Source organism: Epinephelus lanceolatus, chromosome 14 (genome assembly GCF_041903045.1).
Source record: "Epinephelus lanceolatus isolate andai-2023 chromosome 14, ASM4190304v1, whole genome shotgun sequence".
In the NCBI taxonomy this organism is placed as follows: Eukaryota; Metazoa; Chordata; class Actinopteri; order Perciformes; family Serranidae; genus Epinephelus; species Epinephelus lanceolatus.
Window position 1 is genome coordinate 35,613,359 of NC_135747.1, and position 22,713 is coordinate 35,636,071.

The following is a 22,713-nucleotide window of genomic DNA, read 5'->3' on the forward strand; positions in this document are numbered from 1 at the left end:
AAGATCCACTGTGATTGAATAGAATATGGAGGAGACGGTGACACAAACCAAACTGAGAGACAGTCAGGAACATCAACAATGAAAGTGGCAAAACACCAAATACCCACAAGAGACGAGAGAGAGGAAATTTGGCCCAAACATTGAAAGCCAGAAACCTGAGAGTGAGTGACTGAAAACACATCATTGTGATGAGAGAAAATGGGCGAGTTAAAGGGAGGACACGTATATAGAAAATTTAACAAGAGGAAGTTATTACGAACCCTACCCTTACATTGGTAGACTACAACAGTGATTTGTTTGTTCTCAGCATTTTGATTCGTACTTGGCTCTGAGATGTAATCCCAGTTCTCAATATGCCAGTCAGAGACCTTGTGCATACACTGTTGTATTTCAAAAGATTTGCTGACCTTTCTCTGGCTAAGCTGCTGAGTGCATTAAACCTCACCTCCTCCGATCCATCCCTCACACTCTACATCTTGACCAACTTTCATTGTTTCTCCCAAATGACTTTGATCAAGTTACTCGTTTTATTAGTCTGTCGGCTACACAGACCTACTTTAACATCTTGCACTAGATATTTTAATCTACCCGCTACAAGTGAAGGCAGCACAAATTGGACATTTCAAAGACCAGACTGAGTCGCACAGTGTACAAAAGGAAACAAGGAGGCCAATTACTTCCCCAGTTACCGGCTCAAAGCCCACATATTCTCTGTCACAGTTGGCCAGATGGATAATTTAGATGACTTTTTTGGGTTTCTTTTTAACGAAGAGGTGAAGCGCATAATGAAAAATATTCTTTGTAGAACTCTACCTTCCCTCGTGTCCTTGTGGGAGATTGTTGCCTTGAAGCAGTACATGATTTTCAATTGATAGCAGTGCTGTTGTAGCTTGTTTGAATCTCCATATACAACAATGTTTTACACTCTGTATAATCAACCTTTGCTTTTTAGATGTTGTCAAATGGAAAAGTACCAGAAGAAAATTATAGCCAGAGTGAGAGATGTGGAATAAGATCTGCTATCATGATATATAATGAGAATTTTAAATCATCCTATCAATAAATACTGTGATGTTAAAGGTATATCAAGTTACTTGTACTACACACAGATACAAAAAACTCTACAGATACAGTATTGCCTTAGTGCAGCAGTTCTACTGTTGGTTCACAACCTTCTTACTTTAGGTTTTTTTGCTCAAAGCTCTATTCTGGGAGGGAGCAGAAAATATTTCTCCATCATTTTCCTTATGTACTTTTCTTTAACTGGTCTCCCACTAATCTGTGGTTTGCCGTCACTTTGAAGACAAAGTGAGATGAAAAATACATTTTCCAGTTTTAATCCTGTCCCCTGAATGATCATTTATCTCTTGGTCCCCCCTCTGTTGGGGTACCTAGCACACAGATCTGGTACTAAAAGGTGGAGCTGTGAACACTGCAGTCTGATTGGTCAATAGAGGACGGTCTTATTAGTAAACTGTAACTATAAAATGAAAGGATGTTTTGCTGCCTCTCACAGCAGCTGGTGTCTGAGGAAAAATAACTTCATTCACTGGGTCGACTGCCGGCGACTTTGAAGGTGGAACGTTAACTTGTAATGTTACTCAGTGCATGAGGTGACAACGTGAATCCATCAGCAGGCCTTAAATTTCACTGTGACAACTTTGACCATTCCTTAAGTTTTTATATGACACACACTTTTAGTAACGAGTGGATCTTCAGGCGTTTAGATATGAATTTCGACCAGATTATGTTAACTGCATATATTCTAATCCTTACTCTAAAAAAAAAAAAAAAAAAAAAAAAAAAAGCATCGCAGTCCATTGCATCATTGTTCCTGTGGGCTCTGGCAGCACTAAACCCCTGAGCTTGCCTGAGAAGGACTAAATGCATAAACCTGGTAGAGACTCTCACTGCAGCCTGTTCTATTTTGTTCTGAAAAGGTCGGCATGCAGCCTCATTCTGTGGACGATAAACGAGGTGCAGACTGATAAAGGAGGAAATACAGTGAGTGCTGGACGGAGCAGTGAGTGACAACAACCCCGCCCACATTTAAGAGTAAGGAAACGCTAAACTGACCCAGGGTCTGGATACCATGTCTGAAAGCTTACTTGGGTACCATACCGAAAGTATTTGGTAGAAGTGGGGCTTTTTTGTAAAACCAGGTGAAGCGGGTTCAAACGTTTGACGACTCATCCTGCACTCAGGGGAATTAACAAAAATGTATCCAATCAAACAAGACTTTGGGTGACTAGCTAGCCACACTAAAACCACACTTCACCGTTTACAGGTTGTAGTAGTCAGCTAATGGAGCAGTAAGGACAGAGACAGGAAGACGTGTGTTTGGATATCAGGGGGCAAAACCTTTTTAAAAAAATATTTCGGAGATTTAATTCAAACTGCTTCAAGGAAACATGTCATTCAATCCGGAAACTGTGCACATCATTTTCACATTGAACGTGCTTCAAGTGTGGGAGGTGTGTTTAGAGCCAATAGTCTGTCTGATTTGCTTTAAATCCTTCTTGTATCTGTACACTGCTCAAATATTCTGTTTTAGTGGAAAATACGTTGTCGCACAGAAGCTACAGACGCTCTAATTTCCATTTCACTGGTACTATAAGTGAAACAGAACATTTATCAGTAATCAAATGAGCAAAGTGTGGTTTTGTGGGATATTTTTCCCTGTTTAGAAAATCTTTATTTTGGCAATTTTCAGGCATTTCAGGTTTTAAATGCCAAGAATATTGTGTAAAAGCTGAAATGATCCACTCTTTGACTCTCTCACTATCTACGTGAGCAGCTGTTCTGTCCATAATAAACCAGACCAGATTTATTACAAGTATATATATTCAAGGTAGACGCCACAGTGAATAACTCTATTACCACAGAAGAGGTACTGTATGCATCCCTGTAGAACTATTGTATGAGTATTACAGGGATTTACCCACAGTCCATACAGCCTGTGGATCCGTGCTGTGTGATTCAGTCTAATCCTGGCTTGGCCTGCAGCGCTGGCATTCAGTTGGACATATTGTATATAATGTAGGTCTATCAAATGTGGCTCTGAAATTCAGAAGTTGAGGGGATCCTTTGATGCTTCACCTCCTCATTTTACACGCACATACTGCTTATTCTTTGCACACAGCTTTAACGTAAACCACCATGTCACAGTCTGCTACATGTTGCTGTATGTTTTTTATTTCCTTGTCTTTGTGCAGACGTGTGAGCACCATCAAATGAGTCTACTACAGTAAACCAGTGCAGACTGAGGCCCTTTGGCACGGGGCCCGGAGACGGGCATTCAGGCAGGGGTTTAGTCGGGGAGCTCATGATGAGCGGAAGGCCCAGTCTGACCAGTAACCCTCTGAGGCAGAAAACAGAACACAGCAGATGTTTGATTCTGCTGCCAAATAAGTTGGTAACCAGTTGTACACTGCCAGCCAGACTGGTCTGTATTGGCCTGGGGTTGGCTTTGTTTATCGCTGCTGGGCTCATTACAAAAAGGGGCTGAAATGCCACGGTGGAGCTGGGGCAGAGGAGGAGGAGGAGGAGATGGGGTTGTTTGCAAATCTGCAATACAGTTTTTACACGACTGTGTGTAGCAGGCTGTGACGGTGAGTGCTACGAGTCTTTAATCTGACACTGGCACTGACATGATGGAACAAAGAGTAACGGGTTTGAGGCTGGCTAAACCAACAGGTGATTTCCTTCTTTTAGTAAAATCTTAAATGATTGAGTTGTCTTTTTTCCACCTGGACCTTTATGCTCTGCCGTTTCTTCTCTAATCGTCACGCTGTAACCTGTGACAGGCTGTTATGATACCACAACTATCACACATTCATATATATGTAGTTTTTGTCGAGTCGCGAGCAACACGTAGGTTTACATTCCCAAAGGTTTATGACAAAATCACTTGATGACACCGACACTGACAGGAGAGGGAGAGACGCTGTGCTGCCGCCAGAGGAGCTGCTGAATGAGTTCCCTCTGAGCGGTAAGTCACTAAAAGAGTCTGAGACTGTTCATGAAACATTCAGGACGCCACAGTTTATTCCACACTACTGAAGCTGCTCCTCTTTTTGGAACCACCGAGTCTGTAATAATTTTGCTTTCAGCCATGCTTGTTGTTGCTGTGGGTAACAGTAGGAGGTAGAAATGTCAAGAAGTCGAAATATCATGAGTATCACAATATGAATTTTTCACGATATCAAAAATTATACCGGTATTATCGTATAGAGACAGAGCGCAATGCATCATAATCTGAAAGCCACACCCCCAAAGGGGAAACGAGGCCCACTTTCCCCTCACACTTTCCGCCTCCGTTTCCAGCCTGTTGCGTTTTCCCTAAGTCCAAATGCCGAAAAGTTGCTGTGTGGGGGGCTGCACGGCCAATAAAAACCCAGAGCTTAGCTTTTATCAGCTGCCGAGCAGAAAAACGGAACCTTGTAGAAGACAAAAGTGGATACAGGCAATAAAACGTGAGGCTTCAAAAGGGAAGAAATTGTGGGATCCTGACACTCGGTATGCCTATGTGTGCAGCAAACATTTTGTCAGACCCTCCAAATGTATTTTTTAGAGTAACAGTTAACTGTATTTATGTATGTTAAGCTAAAGCATTGACAGTATGAATGCAACTTCTGTTATAATTGTGCCCAGCGCTCCGCGATTCAAGCAGTCCATTCCAGCTGTCCGCTCTACCACTTATATCAATCCACCAGCATGTAGAGGCATGTCTCAAAACAGCAACGTGTGCCGGTAGTAGGAGCAGGCTGACGGCTGAGCATGCCGAAATGCTCATCTTCTTAAAAAAGAATCTCCACATCATCCTCGGACTGCAGCAAGGGGAGAATGTGGAGATGGAGGAGTAGCGGTCGATTTAGTTAACTGACTGATCAGACTGATTTCTGCTCATGTTTTTTCCAAGACGAGCAAGGTAAGGAGAAGGGACACTGAGGTAGACTGGCAATATTAAGCTTATCAATGTACCGTTGCCTCTCTGGTAGGCATAGTGTGCTAAAATAATCCTTTGCCATCTTATTGTTAGCTGATTATTAGCTAGCTATAGCTATTAATTTTAGCTAGCTGGTAATTCAGTCGAGGAGACTTGAAGGCGCAGCAGCGGAGGCAGAATGACAGCGAACGAACGAAGAAGCGGAGGGGAAAGTGGGCCTCGTTTCCCCTTTGGGGGCGTGGATTTCAGATTATGACACGTTGTGCTCTGTCTCTATACGTGGGGCACACCCCCATCCAGATTACTGAAAAGTGTCCTGCAGATTGTCCTGGGTTTTTTGCCCTGTTTATGAGATATCCATGTCTGAGATTCAATACAGTGGCAGTGACTGGAATTTCTTTTTGGCAGACCACTGAATATTTATTGACAACAATGAACAGCAGCATCCTCTGCAAGACACTACAATGTCCTAGTTATTTTATATAATGCACAGGGCTCATTGTGAACCCATTTCATTGGAGTCTCTATTCCAACTATTTGTGTAGTAAGAAGTATTCTCAACTCTACCAAACACTAAGAAGAAAGTAGTGCTCTTTTCTACTTTTCTACAGAGTCTCTGCTCAGCTTCAGAGTTACAGTTGTGTTGAATGTTGCAGTGAGAGAATGTAGGCAGGAGGAAGAGGTGAGCCAGTGCAGGAGGTTGTGCGTAGAGGGCATCAGAAGGAGCTCAACTGTAAAGGCTAGAGACTGAATGGGGTGGAGGAGGAGGTCGAAAGCAGCATCAGAAAGGTTACTAGAAAGGTGAATTCGTGAGAGTGAATCCAACAAGTGCAGGAACTCTGGAGTTGAGTCCAACTTTGTGTTTTTGTTAAGAAAAACCTTCACTTCCAGCCAGGCTTCGATATCTGATCCTGCTGAGAAACCCACTCGCAAGGAAGATGCATAACTACAAAAGCTCCACATGTACATCAGCTCACCATCCCTGCACTTTCTTCCATTCCCTTTTGTTCAAACACAAAAACAAACACACAACATGCATACCAAAAACACACATACACAGCCATCTTCTCTGACACACACACACACACACACACACACACACACACACACACACACACACACACACACACACACCTGAGCTCTCCATCATCTCCCACTCCCAGAGAGCCGACAGTTTACAAGACAGAGAGAACGGAGACTGAATAATGACATCACGTTTCCCTGCCTCGTGTGAATTCATACCTCTGAAACCTCTAATGAAACCGGCACAGAGTGTTTGAGAGAGTGGAAGGAGGAGAAGGCTGAGAGAGAGAGGGGGGTGTGAGATTGTGATAGATTGGGAGACAAAGTCGGGGAGTGTGAGAGAGTTCAGGTGAGGTAGAAAGAAGTTGTGTGTTGTCAGTATAATCAAAGGAAAAGGAGTGAACATGTATCAGTATTAGGATAGAAAGAGAGTGTGTTTGCAGCTGAGGGTGTCTGTGTGTGTGCTCAAGGCTGCAGCGATAATTCCCCAAATAAATAAACCTCGTCCTGGCCAATTTGTCTGTGATAAGCAATGCCTGGCAACCCTAAACCCACCTTTTTTGGAAGTGCCAATTCAGCTTCATCTGATGCAGCTGGTGTTGTTTAAAAGGTCTACACAGCACTCAGATACACGGAGGATAGTGGAAACAGACAGTGTTGTGTTGACAAGAAGGACAGTGAAACAATCCAAACCCAGATATGAGGACTGAAGACAGGTAACGGCACGGTCGAGCCGGAGTAACAGGAGAAAAAAAGGAGATTTAGCAGTGAGACAATGCTCAGAGATGGAAACATGCATCATCAGAAGGGTGAAAGGAGTGTTGGTGCATCAGGGTTTGAATGGAGAATCTCCTAAAGATTATAAAAGACACAGTAAAGCGGTGATAAATGAGAACAAACAGATGGTTAGATAGAAGCAGGAGGGGCAGATGAAAAGATGGAGGGTGGGATGGAGAGGGGAGACTGTTCAGGTGTGATCACAAGGTTATATACAGACATGAAAGTGAGCTGAACTTCTCAAGGTTGTCAAAACAAACCCCTCATCAGAGTCAGAGGAGCTCAAGTAAACTGCAAATTTAATTTCTCTTTTGCTTTGAAGTTGCAGCTGAAATTACAGATTGGGGAGGGTGATAAATAAATGAGAACAGATGGATAGGAGAAATTTTAAAAAGTAGGCTGAACCACAACCATAAATTAGTTCAAATCATTTGCCACTTTTTTTAAGGACATCGCAAAACTTTGAAATGATTTTTCATTCAATAAAAATCCCAGAACTGTTAAAAGTGCTGCATGGAAAGTCTTACATCCCTACAAACTGACTTTAATTCATCAGGGTCGTTGTAATTTGGGAATTTGAGCAGTAAATTTGAGATTTTTTGAGATTTCAAACACTAAAAAATAAATTTATGAATCAAAAGATTAATCAATAATATAAAAGTAAGTGTTGATTACGGCCCTAACATGAATATAGATTTAAATGAATCAGTGTTGAGGTTAAATTCCATCATAGCACACCAATAAAAGTAACACAGATTGCACTTGTCTCTAGAGATAACTAATACACGTATTGCTGGACATCTAAAGCTGGGGTAGGCTGTTTCATTTTGGCATCATTGGGGTTCACATTTACGTAGCTAACATTAGTGAGAGCCTTGAAGAACGGTGTGTCCTCGGCCTCACTCCCCGCCGTTAAAGGCCACATTGCTAGGACGACAGGACTGACACCCAGTCAGCGGCTTCAGCAACCTGAATCCAGCCAGGACAAACCCCAGCTCCAGGGAGCTTGACAGGCTCCACCCCCCACCAGATCAGCAAACTTTCTCTTGCTGCCGTTACACAGGTTAGACCCAGTGCTGCCTGCTATGACACCTGGCGCTGGGGGGTTTGACTGGATGAATCCAAGCTGCTACAGCCACCAAACGAAGCTACTGGATACCCTCCTTCCGGCAAAGCAGTCCACAGTGGCAGGGAGCAAGGCAAAGGGACCATGGGGTGGCGAGCAGCTAATTCTTGTCTCATTTATGGTCTGATAAATAGAAAGGGAGAGTGGGGCAAGGAGTGTGAGCAACACTGCAATGAAATAAAATTCAATAATTCAGTGTATGGGAAACACTGGGTTACTTACTGTACGAAGTGGACATGCCTGTGGGCATCAGGTGGGAGGAGCCTAAGACAGAGGGGAGAACTGCAAGAGGAGGATGTGTTTTCAGAATTTCAGTACAATACAGGCAAAGCAGGGGTATTGTTATCATGAAGTGTGTATCAGTGCATATGGCTTGGCTTTATATATGCTGTGCCTTCTTCCTTATCTGTGCAGCTCAGTTGAAAGGCTTCAAAATACAAGGATGTTTTGACTGTAAATCTCGACCAACAACGTGTATCAGCATGTGTGTGAATGACGAGTGATAAGATGATACAACCCTGCATTATACTGGAGGATGTCAGTCTGAGATCTCAGCCATGACATAGGGCTGCACGATTCTGGAAAAAATGAGAATCACAATTTTTTGGCTTATAATTGAGATCACGATTCTCTCACAATTTTTTTCAACATAAAGATATATTGTGCTTTTTTCTTGATATAAAAGGAAAAGTAACAAAAATTATAAATAAATAATAAAAAAATATCATTAAATAACAAAGCCTATGATTGTGCCTGATACAAGAGACACAAGGCACATAAACTCTGGTCCGCAGAGAGGGAACACTCCTGTTTTAGCTTTAGTCTCTTGTCTTCTCTTACAGCATTTGAACAATTTTAACAATAATACCAATGTTGAACAACATTTTTCTGAGGTAGGTATTCCAGGCCTGGAATTAAGTCAAAATTAAACGTTTCAACACCATGCATTGACAGGAGTATTCACCTAACATAGCCTACATATCTTTAATTATGTAATTATTTATATGTCTCTATGTATATTTTTACATAAATCCCCAATATTTTATTTGCCTTTAAAAAATCCTCTTTCTTCAGTTAATTTGACAGTGTTTATCGTATTGTATTATATGTAATAATTCTCTACAGGATCTTGTATGTTCTTTAATGTGTGTTCAGTTTATTAAAAGACCCTTTGTAAAACTGTCTGTGTGGTACCTGTGTTGTACATGAGCTAACGTTAGCGGCTAAGGACTGAAAGGCTGTCCGGCGTGTGTATGTGTGTATGTGTGTGTGTGTGTGTGTGTGTGTGTGTGTGTGTGTGTGTGTCTGTCTGAGGAGTGTCAGTACATTAACTTGCCGTGGCCTTTCTGTTTGTCATGTTAACGTTATCGTTGGCAGCCCTGAATAGCTTGTAAAGCTTTAGCATAGTTAGTTAACACATTTGTTATCGGCCCATGTGTTTACTGCTACAGAGAATTAATAAATATTTGGTTTATTTGTGCAACGTCGCCTCTCTGCCGTCTTTTATCACGCTTGCTAACGCTAAGTTAACTTTACCAGCAGATCTGTATGAGGCACAAACTGAGGCTACAGTGAGCAGTGTGTTTCCCTCGTGTCTCGCTGCTTTCCAAACTGCTGGCTGGCTGTTGCTCTGCATCACGTGGTATAACGCTGTGTCGTTGGGAGCGCTTGTTTTGATGCAAATGATGCATATGCATATGAATCGATATCACGATTTTATTACGATTAATCGTGCAGCCCATGACATGACAAGAGAAAACAGGGCTTGGTTGTGTCCAGTGTTTTTGTATACAGCTTCAGTTTTGCTGGCAAGAACACACTGATAGAGTCATGGGAAGTTTCTTGGCATTTTAGGAGGAAAAACACGTCTAAATAACTTAATGTCAATATCTAATTTTCTGTGTATCATTGTTGTGAACACACAGGGAGCGCTGCATTCAGGAGCTGTTACACAAAACCTTGACATCAATGGAGTATTCTGCGACTCAAGAACTTTGACAGGCCTCTATCTTTGCCTCAATGGTGTCACATTGGTACGACTGCCTACAGCATACCTGCAGGTGATGAGAGTGACAGAAGGGAGGGAGCTGGGGGGTTGTGCGGTGCAGTGGAGGGGGCTGCGCCCCACCGACAGTCGGGCCAATCTGTCAAGATCCGGCAGGCGGCCAGGGCATCTTGCTATCAGGCCGGCCTGCCTGACTGCAGTGTATTTTTAGAGTGATTTAGAGGTTCCTGTCTATAATGATAATAACGCTGCAGCTCCTGCATGAAGCCAGACGCTCTGCTTTTGAATGGAGTCGTAGATAAGAAGGGATGGCCGGGAGGCTCAGGAATTCCAGCAGCACACGCTGAGGCTGATATGAAATGGGCAAGGATTTAAAGGGCACTGCCACGGACTTTTACCACTGACATATTATGTAAATGTAAATGAAAGGGACGGAACTAAATACAGCTCTCAGAATGCCTCGCTGCATTATTTCACATATTAAATGACAAGATTAACTCCGTAATGTTGTAGGATATGTAGTTGTTTTGTTTGTTGTTGAGGCAAGAAAGTTGACTCGATTGATTTTTTTTAAAGGTGCAGTGTGTTGGATTAAGTGGCGTCTAGTGGTGAGGACAGCAGATTGCAGCCACTTGAAACTTCTCCCCTGTGCTGAGAGTGAAATTCTGGTTAGGATTTCTTAAGTGTTCATTGTTCGGAAGGTTTTTGCTGGGAGCTGAATTATCCACAGAGGTCTCTTCTCTAAGATATACAGACTCAGTCACTTAAACTGGTAAAAACACTAAGTAAAGTGGTTTAATGTTAAAAATGTATGTATGCACGAGGACTTGCTCCATATGTAGATATTAATGACTCATTTTGAAGTAACAAAAACAAGACGATTCTTATTTTCAGGTGATTATACACCAAAGAAATCATACTTATTATACTAATTATATTATATTCCATTTCTGCCGGTGTATCCCTGTAAATCTTACACAATGGACCTTTGATAAATAAGATATCATTTCAACAATTTTATGTCTACATAATAATGTGCTAATGCCTCATTAGTGTAATGACACAGAGGTGTTCTGTCTGTGTAGAAGTGGTGCCCAAAGGTTGCTTTAAAGTGTCAAAGTAGAATTATGACAACATCATCAATCCTGAATGTCAGCCTTTGCCTGTAATCTGAGTTCTGTGGAGTCTTTGGTTCACCTGAACCATTTTACACCAACATGTTGAACTACCTAGGAATACATCTGGAAACAGAGGAGAAACATAGTAGCTGAGTGTAGCTGGGTGGTGTAGCACAACGCAACATTCACAGTGACTGCTGGTTGCAACTGGTCAAAACTGACGGGTAAATAGTTGGCCCAGTGTTTCCTGTAATTGTACGGGCTTGGCAGGGCGCCAGGCTAATGGGAAGCCCCCACCAGGCCAAAAAAAACCAAACAAAAATAACGCCAAATATCTACTTCAGTGTTTCCCCTGTGCGTCCCTCAGCGAAACACTTCACACAAACTGCAAAAACAGATGGTGATGGTATTTTGATGATAGTCTTTGAAGTTCTACCAGTCATATGGTAACTTGTGTGCTCTGATTAATTTGGCATGCAGTTAACGCACCGGTCATAATTTGGTTTTAATGAAAACTCAACTCCTGGTATTTTCTCATGACGTTCTTTACTACTGTTTTGAAAGAAGGAAATTACAGCAGTAACCAGCTTTAAAAGTGAATTATTTTATAATTCAGTAAATGCTGTGCGGTGGATCAAATTTATGCCGGTGTGAAGAGTCGTATGTGTGGATTGTGGACTGATAGAATTTGGAAAAGTAATCGAAAGATATCTAAAGAAACTGTAAAGTGTTAAAGCTGAGAATGAGACTAACATTAACAAGAGGAGCAGCATGTAAACCAGCTGACCAGGACCATATATTAACAGAATGTGAACTGCATTCTGTTTCAGGGGAAATATTACAGTAGGCTGTGCAAACACTGGACCCTACGCAGGTGTGTGTATATCCCATATACATTTATATCCCACAATGGACAAGCGAGAGCATCCGCAGATGGATACAACAGATGGTACGACTGGCACCCCCTGGTTCAGAAGTGAGGGTATGGAGGAAGGTTGAAATGGAAAGGGACCTCAACAAGAGCCAAGCGGTATGCAAGTAAATAATCAGTTTGTTTAATAATGGATCACTAAAAGTACAGTCTGCTATGTTTTAAAAGAAAGAGAAAAATAAATCATGTGTTGAAGGCAAACATTGTGATGCATCGATCATTTCATTACCGAGTCGTTACCCTCTGAATTGTAATCAAATCGTATCCTGAGGTGCCTGGAGATTCCCGCCCCTAGAGTCCTAGCCCCTACCCCCCATCCTCCGTGATGCCAAAGCAATCAACTGAGGGGAAACACTGTGTTCTATACATTTAAAATTCCTGATTGTCACAACATGTGCAACTCATGATAAGTATCTCTAATTAATTATTGATCTCATTAGCATAACTCTTGCATTTTTATCTTAACTAAATGATGTGCTGACATTTTCTGTCGCAGGAGTGCAGAAACAAAAACATGCAGATATCCATCACCAGGCGGAGAAAACACAACAATGACGAACAGCACAAAATTAAACATTTAATAAACCTTTGAAAGCAGCAAGATGAAATGACTCATATTCACTTGTCCAGCTGTGGAGCATCACCACAATTAACGGAATAAAGGAAATTACACGGATTTAAAAAACCGCCCAGGCTGAAGCACAAAGACTGACTGACTTGTGTTCCCGGTTTGTAAATGAAGGTCACCTTGTTTACCTTGTGGGGATGTGATTGTAACAAGACATTCAAAGCCTGCAGTACTTAAAAAGCACAACATTAATGGCTGAGCGTTATTAGGAGATAACAGTCCCAAAGCTGGAGCCAGAGAACTGCTGACATCAGCTGGAGTAATATTACAATGATGAACAGTATCAAGAGTGAAAACGTAGCAGTGAGTTGAACCAACAATGCTTGATGAGTTGCAGCTTACTTAAAGGAGCAATAAGCAACGTTTTATTTCACTGTTACACCAAATAATGTATGTGCAGGGGTTTACAGTGCAGCTGATCAATGATAGGGAAACAACATTGTCTATACTTCTATCTGAGAGTTGTGGCTTGTACTGTAATGTGTTTCTCCCTATTGACAGAAAGCTATGTTATAAATATGAATAGAATCACAACGCTTTTCAGCTGTAACGTCCATGGCATCTGAGCCACGGCTCACAAGTGAACGCAGCAAATTATTTATGATGATGTGACACCTTTGATATTTCATCTCTGTACTAATTAACTTGATGTCTTATCTCTGTTGCGAGACGTTGACCCAAATGTGTCAGCTGCAGATTGCTGTAATTCAGGGGATGTAGATGGGTTGAGGCACAACAATGTTTTAATTCCCGCTGGTCACAGATGCAGGTTGATGGGGGCCATCGTACATCATATGAGGGCTGTTCAAATATTCATTTTAACCTTGATACAAGAGATACATGGCTGCAGGGCACTGAACATCCCCAGTGCAGTTGGATGCTCTGTGCAAGGGCAACAAAGCTACAGCTGCATGTCCATTACTTTACTTTGCAGTCAGTGGAGATGTTGCATGTAAGGGTGGGAGATATATTGATTTTACTCCATGTATTGCGTCTTGTTTCATGTGGGATGTGTGAAATGAATATATCACAGCATGAGATTCGCTTTGGTGTTTTGGTTCTTTCGCTCTCTCTCCTGTGGCTCTCTGCCTCTCAGAGACACATAGGGAAGATAAAAGATGACAAACACTCCCCCGCCCATCCAGACCACTCTGTCCTGGGTGATAGTGTGTGTGTTTTTGTTTCTATAGGGCTCCAGGCCGAGACCGTGTAGACGCATTTGTTAACCAGAAGACCACTGGTGCGACTTGCAAATATGATCAATATACAAACCAGAGAACTTTATTTAGCTTTATAATGACTGTACTGTATTTAACTTTATTGTAACAGTACTTTATTTAAATTGATTATAACTATACTGTATTTTACTTAATGCAACAGTACTTTATTAACCTTAATTGTAACAGTACTTGATTTTACTTTATGTAACAATACTTAATTTAACTTTATGTAACTACTTTATTTAACTTTCCGTCACAGTACTTTATTTAACTTTATTAAGACAGTGATTTATTTAACTTTATTGTAACAGTACTTTATTTAGCTTAACATAACAGTACTTTATTTAACTTTATGTAATAGTACTTTATTTTTATGTAAAAGTACTTTTTTAAACTTTATTGTAACAGTACTTCATTTAACTTTATGTAACAGTATTTTATTTAACTTTATGTAACAGTATTTTACTTAACTTTATGTAACAGCACTTTATTTAACTTTACGTAACTACTTTATTTAACTTAACGTAACAGTACTTTATTTAACTTTATGCAACAGTACTTTTTTAAACTTCATTGTAACAGTACTTCATTTAACTTGATGTAACAGTACTTTATTTAACTTAACGTAACAGTACTTTATTTAACTTTATGTAACAGTACTTTATTTAACTTTATGTAACAGCACTTTATTTAACTTTATGTAACAATACTTAATTTTAATTATGTAACAGTACTTTATTTAACTTTATTTTAACAGTATTTTATTTAACTTCATGCTACAGTACTTCATTTACCTTTATGTAACAGTACTTTATTTAACTTTATTTTAACAGTATTTTATTTAACTTCATGCTACAGTACTTTATTTAATTTTACGTAACAGCACTTTATTTAACTTTATATAACAGTGCTTGATTTATCAGAATATTATTTATAGGCCATATTACCCAGTCCTTGTTGCATATTAATCATAATAATAGTGTAGTCAGATTTCAATATTCTCCTGTATGTTTGTTCATGCAAGGTGGTTTAGAGGATGGGAATATTGATCAGACTAATTTTAATATAATTTAATGAAATACCAATGAAGAGAGAGGCTCTCCTGGTGAATAACTAAAATCATAGTCAGTAGTACAATTATTTTGAGGCTTCCTGATATTTCTTTAGCTTCTCTGGTCTGTTTACAAGCCCTGCTTTGCTCCTCTCAATTCACACTTTGTTTATTTTTGTCCACAACCTTCTTATTCTTCCAATACATGCTCACTTTCACCCACCAGTAGTTCTCTCTGGTTCTTGCTGTTGGCCAAAGAGGAAGAGAAAGAAAGAATATACAAAAAATTATACATGAGAGTTGAAAAAATAGGAAGAATGAGTGTGTAAACAGGAGAAGTCGTCAGATGATTGATACAAAAAGAGCTGAACAGACCCATTCACAGTATGTGCTCAGTGTTTAACCGGTCAGCTCATGTCACAGTGCCTCATGCTGGTTGGTGGGTAACATTGCACAGATTTAATTGCTTGGAAGAGATGTCTTTTCTCCAAGCAAGATGTTATCTGACTCATCTTCATTTAACATATCAATTGATTCCCCCCAGTGATTGTCTGAGCACAATTTACATCTCTTTCTAAATTGAGTTTGCATCTTCTTCCTGTGTTGCTGTGCATGGATGAACATGCAGCAAAGTTTTAATTGCATAAATTAAAATTCATCTGAGTACTGTCTTATATTCCAATGCAACAAATACTATCTTAGTTTCTCCTTCCACAAATTAGGCCCATTGTGTTTTGTGATTAGTTTTCCACTCATAACTCCCAGAGGTGTGAGGTTTTGTATGAAGGGAATTAGTTCGTGCGTGACTGGACAAATGAATCTCATTTTCCTAATTGTTTTACCGTTTGTCTTTTGCAGGCAATTCCCAACTAGGGGCGACCATTGTGGATGCCTTAGACACCCTCTACATCATGGGCCTGCACGAGGAGTTCAAGGACGGCCAGGAGTGGATCGAACAGAATCTGGATTTTGGCGTGGTGTGTACCTGAACTTCTTTTTATACACATGAAAATAACAACACGATCAGGAGTTCTTGGTTGTTGATGGTCTAAATTCTGTGTCTGGCCCATATCTTGGTGGTTCCCACATTGCCAACAGATATCCAGTCCAGACTTCCGTTAGATTAGCCTGGACTACATTTCTGATCTCTTTTAACAGATGTAAACGCTGATAAAATAGTACAAAGCTACTAAATAGTAAAATCGAGGTCGGACGATAGCCCAAGAGTTCTGAGATTGCAGATGGGCCAATATGTTTCACATTGTTGTCTCTCCACACAGGTTATTTATCTGTAGGCAACCAAAACCAGCTCAAACGTGATCGGTCAATTCTACTCGGACCATAAGCGGAAACTAGTTTCTCACAGATTTTGTATACATATGAAAATTGGGGATGGATATTTTCAGTCATTTCCATATTTCCAACGGTGTGAGCTGGCCGATCTGAGCTTGACTGAAGCCACCTGATGGTGTCACCTGCAACTCCGCTGTTCAAATCACCCACGGCTGGTTTTAAGGCACATCACCTGTTTCTACAGCCAGCTGGCTTGTCCTGACGTCCGCTGGTCAAGTCAAAATGACAGCAGACGGCGTGTTCACTTGCTAAGGCAGGTGCTGCATCCCCGCCAAGCCCTCTGTTTCCGTCCTTCTGGCGCTACTTTCTTATATTATTGTGGTGTATTTATACAGTCCATCTGATACTCGTTTTGTTTTTTTGTTTCATCACTACAAATGCAGCTATAGCCAGTATCTCACTATCACTATCCTCATTCATATTTTAAGAAGCTACAAATTATATTCAGCCACAAAATAAACCTGAAAAGCTGCAAATCAGAACAGAAGTACAGAGAGTTGTTGCATAGAGATGATACGCAATCTCACCTAGTTGCATTGGTGTGAACCAGCAGGTCTTGAGAATGTTGCAGAACGGCGCATTGCAAGTAGTCGCCTGTTTTTTTGACAAATCCAGCTGTCGCTTGGGTGGCATTGTTGCTACTTTGGATTGAACACTAGTTTGATTACCTGCCCCTGCTGTGAAAACACACCAAGAAGAAAGACCTCTGGAATCACAAATCATAATTTCCAATTAAGGTCAATAGCCAAGTGCTCATTTTGGCCAATCACTTTGATAGTCCTGCTTCACTGATGAGAGCCTGATGAATTAGCACTGAGAGACAAACAATTACAGAAACATAAAGAGTTCATAGAGTTGATGCAGTTTCCTTGACACAGTTTTCACATGACATCCAGCACCATTAGACCATAGATAATATGCAGGTGTTGCTCAAGTTGGATTCAAATCAAGGCAGTGTTAAAATGGCATCATATGGTCATCAACGAGCTGATCTGGATCAGTCCAGTTTTGTCTAGAAGCTTAATAAGTGTTTGTTCATGATTCTCCTGCAAATGTTGAACTGGTTAAAAATTATTCTTTTGATTAGGATTCAAAAGAAAATCTTGAAGTGCAAGTATTTGTTTATTTTATCATTTGTCTCACACACACAACCCTTCCTAAGAGTTTCTTTTCCCCATCTTTTTTTATGAGGTTGCAAATTGCTTGTGTAATCATTGGCAAGTTTCCTCACAGTTGGAATACCTGCTCTTGTTTAACACAGTCAAGAGGGTTGAATTTAATTGAGTAACAATAACAGTAATGACAATTTCAAAGTTATTATCTCAGCACTCTTTGCTTGATTTTCTACCTCATTGTCTGTTTACACTTTTATATCATCCCGCATCTACCTTTCTGTCCCTTTCTATCTACTTTTCATTCCTATCTTTCTCCTCTCAGTCTTTTGGTTAACAGCCTCCTCTCTTTTCCATCTCTCCCGTCCATCAGATCTGCAGCGCTCCTCATTTATTTCTCTGTTTCAGTCATCCTCTCCTATTACTGGCTTCCTTCCTTCTGTCAATCACCTCCATACATTCTTACATTCTTACGACCCCCATCTTCAGCCTTCTCTTTTTTAATTATCTTTTCCTTCCCTATTGTCTCTTTACTGTCACTCTGTCCCTGCGGTTTTTCCTTTTATAACCTCTTTATAGTGTGTGTATTTGGCCACTTTATTGTCCTTGATCTGCCATCTTTCATACATTTGACAATCACAATTTGTATCTGTGCCTCTATCCATCATCTGCCACATCTATCACGTATCTTTTTACTCTGTCAGTCCTCCTAGTTTTTCATTTATTGTTTTCTTTTTACCTCCATAATTCTCAGGCGTTTTCTTTGTATTTATTTCATGCCCTCTATCTTTTATCCTGTCACTTCGCTAGGGCTGAGTGTCATGGACAAAAATTCATATCTCTTTTTTTACAGGCTGACTGGCGATACACAATATATATATCAGTATCTTCTATGAAATGGACCACATGTTTTCAGTTGCAAGTCAAAGCCACATTTGAGATGTCACAAGAAGTTTCATATAAACAGACTGATAAAAATAAAATGCAAAGACAGGGATTTTGTTCCTGTTTGAAAATATGCAGCTGCACAACAGTTACGCCTCCAAAACACACATTAATCATGGTTTAATAGAGACAATTTCAAACACAAGTACACAAATCAACTTCACTATAACTCGCAGCATTCACAGACAAACACTTGTCTTTATCTGGACATATTTTCCCCACAAATACAACATGCTAACGTTATTAGCACAAGCCTATGGCATTTTACATTGTATAGAATAGCCCAGCAGCTAGCAGACTTTTCCTCTACTCATATGAAGCCAGGGACAACAGCAACTTTTAACAAAGGTAACGTTACAAAATTCAGCTCCATTACAACTCACAATGCTAAAATGGTATTTTTGTGGAGGCTTTATTGTCTTCACAATTTATTGTTTCTTATGTGTGAAATTAAAGTAAATAAAGCTTTGTTTCCACTGAGGGAAATGGTTTCAGCTTACAGAAATAGACAGGAGGTCTGCGTCGCCGCGAAGTGTAGTTACATTTCTGGGGAGGTGTATGTCAGGCCAGGGCTCTAAAAAGTGTTGCTGCAGCTGTGCAGAGTGTGACAGAGGAGAGATGCACACTGGTGTGCGTCATGTAACGCACCTTGACCCTATATTGACATAAATGGTGTTGTCTAAATTTATATCTTGCTTGAAAATATATCGATATATCGCACAGTCCATTATTCTCCTACTTAATACTAAATTAAATCCCCCTTTTCTATGTCTCCTGTCATTTATTTTTTCCTTCTACTGTCTGATTGGTTCATCCACATTTATTCGCACCTAACTAGGCTTCCTTCATTTACCCGTCCACCTGACACAGCTCTCACTCCCTCTTCTATCCCCTCACTATCCTTACATATCCCCCTCTCATTTGTTCTACATTACCTCTTGTCTCTTCTCCTCTGTTCTCTCTGCTTCCCCATTATGGCTCAGCTGTCATCTCTCCTTTCCCCTCTCCTCCCTCACATCTGTCTCCCCCTAAATTTCCCTTGAAATCATTATTCTCTCCATGCTTTCTCCTTGCTCTTCCTCTTTTCATTTTTCCCCCCTCCTCTTACTTTCTGCCTGCTTCAATGTCTGATTCCCGAGCTTGTTAGCCCTCCTACTGAGGCAATCACAGGGTAGCTAGCAGGTAGGCAGAGGGGATCTAACAGTCTGACACTTGGAGGGCTAATTAACCTCAGGATCACCGTGGTCGAGCAGTGGAAAGAGAGATGCAGGGAGGGATTGGGTATGGAGAAAGAGGGAAAGGAGGAGAGAGGCTTAAATTGAACAGAGGATGAGGCAGAAATGGAGGATAAAGCACAGAGGAGGCAGCAAGAGAAGTGTGAAGGAAGAAGCATCAGGGATAGAGACGTGGAAGACAGAGAGACCAGTGAAGATTAATCACAGAGGAGGTAGGAGTTTGGATGGATAGAGGAAAGGAGGAGGGAAGATCAGCTGGGAAGAGATTGAGGGGGATAGAAATGGGCAGCGAAGATAGGTATGAGACAGAGGAAGCAAAGAAAAGACGGAAACAAAGACAGTTGGGGGATAGAGTGAGGTGAAAGAGGGGGAGGGGAGTTGAACCTTTGAACTCGAGTAGAGAGTACAGTCGAGAGGAGCATGGAGGCCTATGAAAACTTTATCGTGGTTACTTCTTTTTTTTTAAAAAAAATCTTACTTATTCAGTCTCTCTTTCAAACTTGGTGGAGACAAATTTTGACCATGGCTCATCATTGTCTCTCGCCAGTAAAAGAGCTAAAATTAGTGCGTTCACCTGGATGTTGCCGATCAGAGCTGGAGGCGGTAAATACCTGTGATAACTGCCTATTAAAACCTTTCCCACTGCATTGAAAAGCCAGATGTTAGCAGGTTTTTTGTTACCTATCAGTAAGCTGAGCTAATAAATAGAAATGAATGAGGACACTCACAAGCAAAGCCTTTCTGATCTGGCAATCACCAGCCCACAGCACCTGAGAAGCAGTTTGTCCAAGTATTTGGGGTTTTACACTGTAGATGGCAAAATTTCCAACAAATTTAAAGGCCATTTGTTGACTTTGTACATAGAAGCAGTCTTACTCTACAACAACAACAAATCTAAAGACTCACCTGCTAGCATGGTTTACTCAGGTGTACTGTACCGTCTTGTCTGTCTGCCCACTTTTCAAGTTCAGGTTCGAATCAGTGTCATATGTTAAAAAAAAAAATTACAGTGAAATGCTTGTGCTCAGTGGCACTCTCTGCCCACGCAAAGGAGAGCACATTCCCAGACAACAACAAACAAAGAAACATTACCCACGACATACAGTACATACAATCTACAACCCTCATACTTCTGTGTAGGCTCTACACCATAGCCTATGTAAGTGGCCTAAGCCATTGTGAGCGTTTATACTTCTGTGGTAGTGTGTCTGCGTTACTCTGCAATTACACCGCCAAACCGCCGGTTGTGTTGAGTTTCTGTGAAGTGGAATAAAGTTTGATTGATTCAACTAATACACCTAAAAAGCACACAAAACATGGCTTAAAAGCAACAATATTAAACAAAAGTACAATATTTGGCTCCTTTAAAACTCACATGGTTCACAGACAAAACAGGTCTTTATCTGGACACATTTTCCCCACAAGTACAACTTGCTAACATCATTAGCATGAGCCTATGACAGCATTTAACAAAGGTGATGTTACAAAATTCAGCTCCATTATAACTCACAAGGTTCACTGACAAAACAGTTGTCTTATACTACAGATGTTTTCACCACATATACAACACACTAACAGTATTAGCTTGAGTATATGACATTTCCCATTGTATAAATTAGCCTCGTGGCTAGTGGATTAACCTCTGCTCATATGAAGCCAGGATAAATCACACACAAATACACATATTTTGTGAGGGCTTTATTGTTTTCACAAATTATTGTTTCTTATGACAATATTGTAATAATAATCTTAATTTATAAAACACTTTTAAAAACAGAGTTACAAAGTACTTTACATGTCAGTAATTAAAACAGACAAGACATGAAAACAGCAACTTTTAAAAGAACTGATAAAAACACTTTGGTATGTAAAAAGTGAACTTAAAGCTAAAGTAAAATCAGGAAAGGCTCTCTGATAAAAGTATGCTTTAAGAAGGGACTTAAAAGAGGTCACTGACTTGGCCAACCTTGATTTCCTCGGTCAGATTGTTCCAGAACCTCGTGGTCCTGACAGCAAACACTCTGTCCCCTTCAATTTTCAGCCAGGCCTCTGGACCTCAAAGGTATGTCCTGGCACGTAGGAAGTCAGAATTAAAAGAAAATAAAAGATGAGGGAAATGGTTTTCCCTTTACAATAAAATACACAGGAGGTCTGCGTCATCACCATGTGTAGTTACATATCTGAGGAGTTGCATGTCAAGCTGCAGCGTAGGGCACGCATCTGCACAGATTGGAGTTGGTGTCAACTCCACGTAGACGTACAAACCCAGCTTTACCTTCAAGACCTTTGCTAGCAGCTCCTAAAAAGGCTATCACTAGTAAAATTAAGTAAGATTTATCCAAGGATTTTAAATTCCACATTCTCAAGTCACATTTTATGACAACACATGGAAAATATATAGACTATACTGAAGGGTTAAACTCTCTTTCTGATAATCAACATATGGACATGGCTGTGGTGAGAATTACGCTGCATGAGTATGGTGGTTCCTAACGTGTTATTGGAATATAGGCCACTGTATATCCTCCTGAGACCCTGTGTCCTCATATGAAGACCTCTCATTTTGGGTTTATTTGACCTTATACTTTATTATACTTGTATATACTTGTCAGACCTGTTGTCCTCAATCGTGGACACTTTTTTGTGCCATCTAGTGGTAGTAAGAGCACAATACACTAATCCATGTAAAAACAGGATGGCAGCCATCTCTGCCAACTCAGTCTGCAGTTGATCCTGCACAAAAGTGAACAAGGTCCAAAACCTGATCACATTTTATGGTTGAAACTTGTTTATTTATGATTAATAATGTTTGTAGTTTGATATGGCAACAAATATGACCAATTTTAGCAACAGTAACAAGATAAGACACCATTAATTAGCATTAGCACTTTACTTTCTTGTTTGAAGACATTGGGACTTGGTTATCATTGACAGTGATTAGGTTTTTATACAAATTGGGTCCTACTGATCCCAACTAGCTAGGAGAAATTAAAAATGCATATCAAACAAAAGTTCGGGTCGCAGGAGGACATTACCTTCACACTTTCTATTTTGGTACTGAAGAATACTTTTAAACGTGATAATTATCAAGAAGGATCTACAGTTAAAATTAACACCTTTTTTTGTTCATTTTTCACACTAAATCTAAAAATACATGCAACACGTGTGTGTTCAGATTTGATTAAGTTATAACTCAGACAATAGTTGCTAATTGCATCAGTCAAGTGTTAAAAGGTGGCTG

At 40.4% G+C, this 22,713-nt stretch overlaps 1 protein-coding gene across 1 annotated transcript in view; it reads left to right on the top strand.

Annotated features, from left to right (window-relative positions):
• Window positions 1-22,713, top strand: part of man1a2 (mannosidase, alpha, class 1A, member 2) — a 209,227-nt gene that overhangs the window by 92,686 nt on the left and 93,828 nt on the right. Inside the window, exon 4 of the mRNA XM_033617549.2 lies at window positions 15,686-15,804. Coding sequence (XP_033473440.1) covers window positions 15,686-15,804 — 119 coding nt within the window. The remainder of the gene's footprint in view (window positions 1-15,685; window positions 15,805-22,713) is intronic.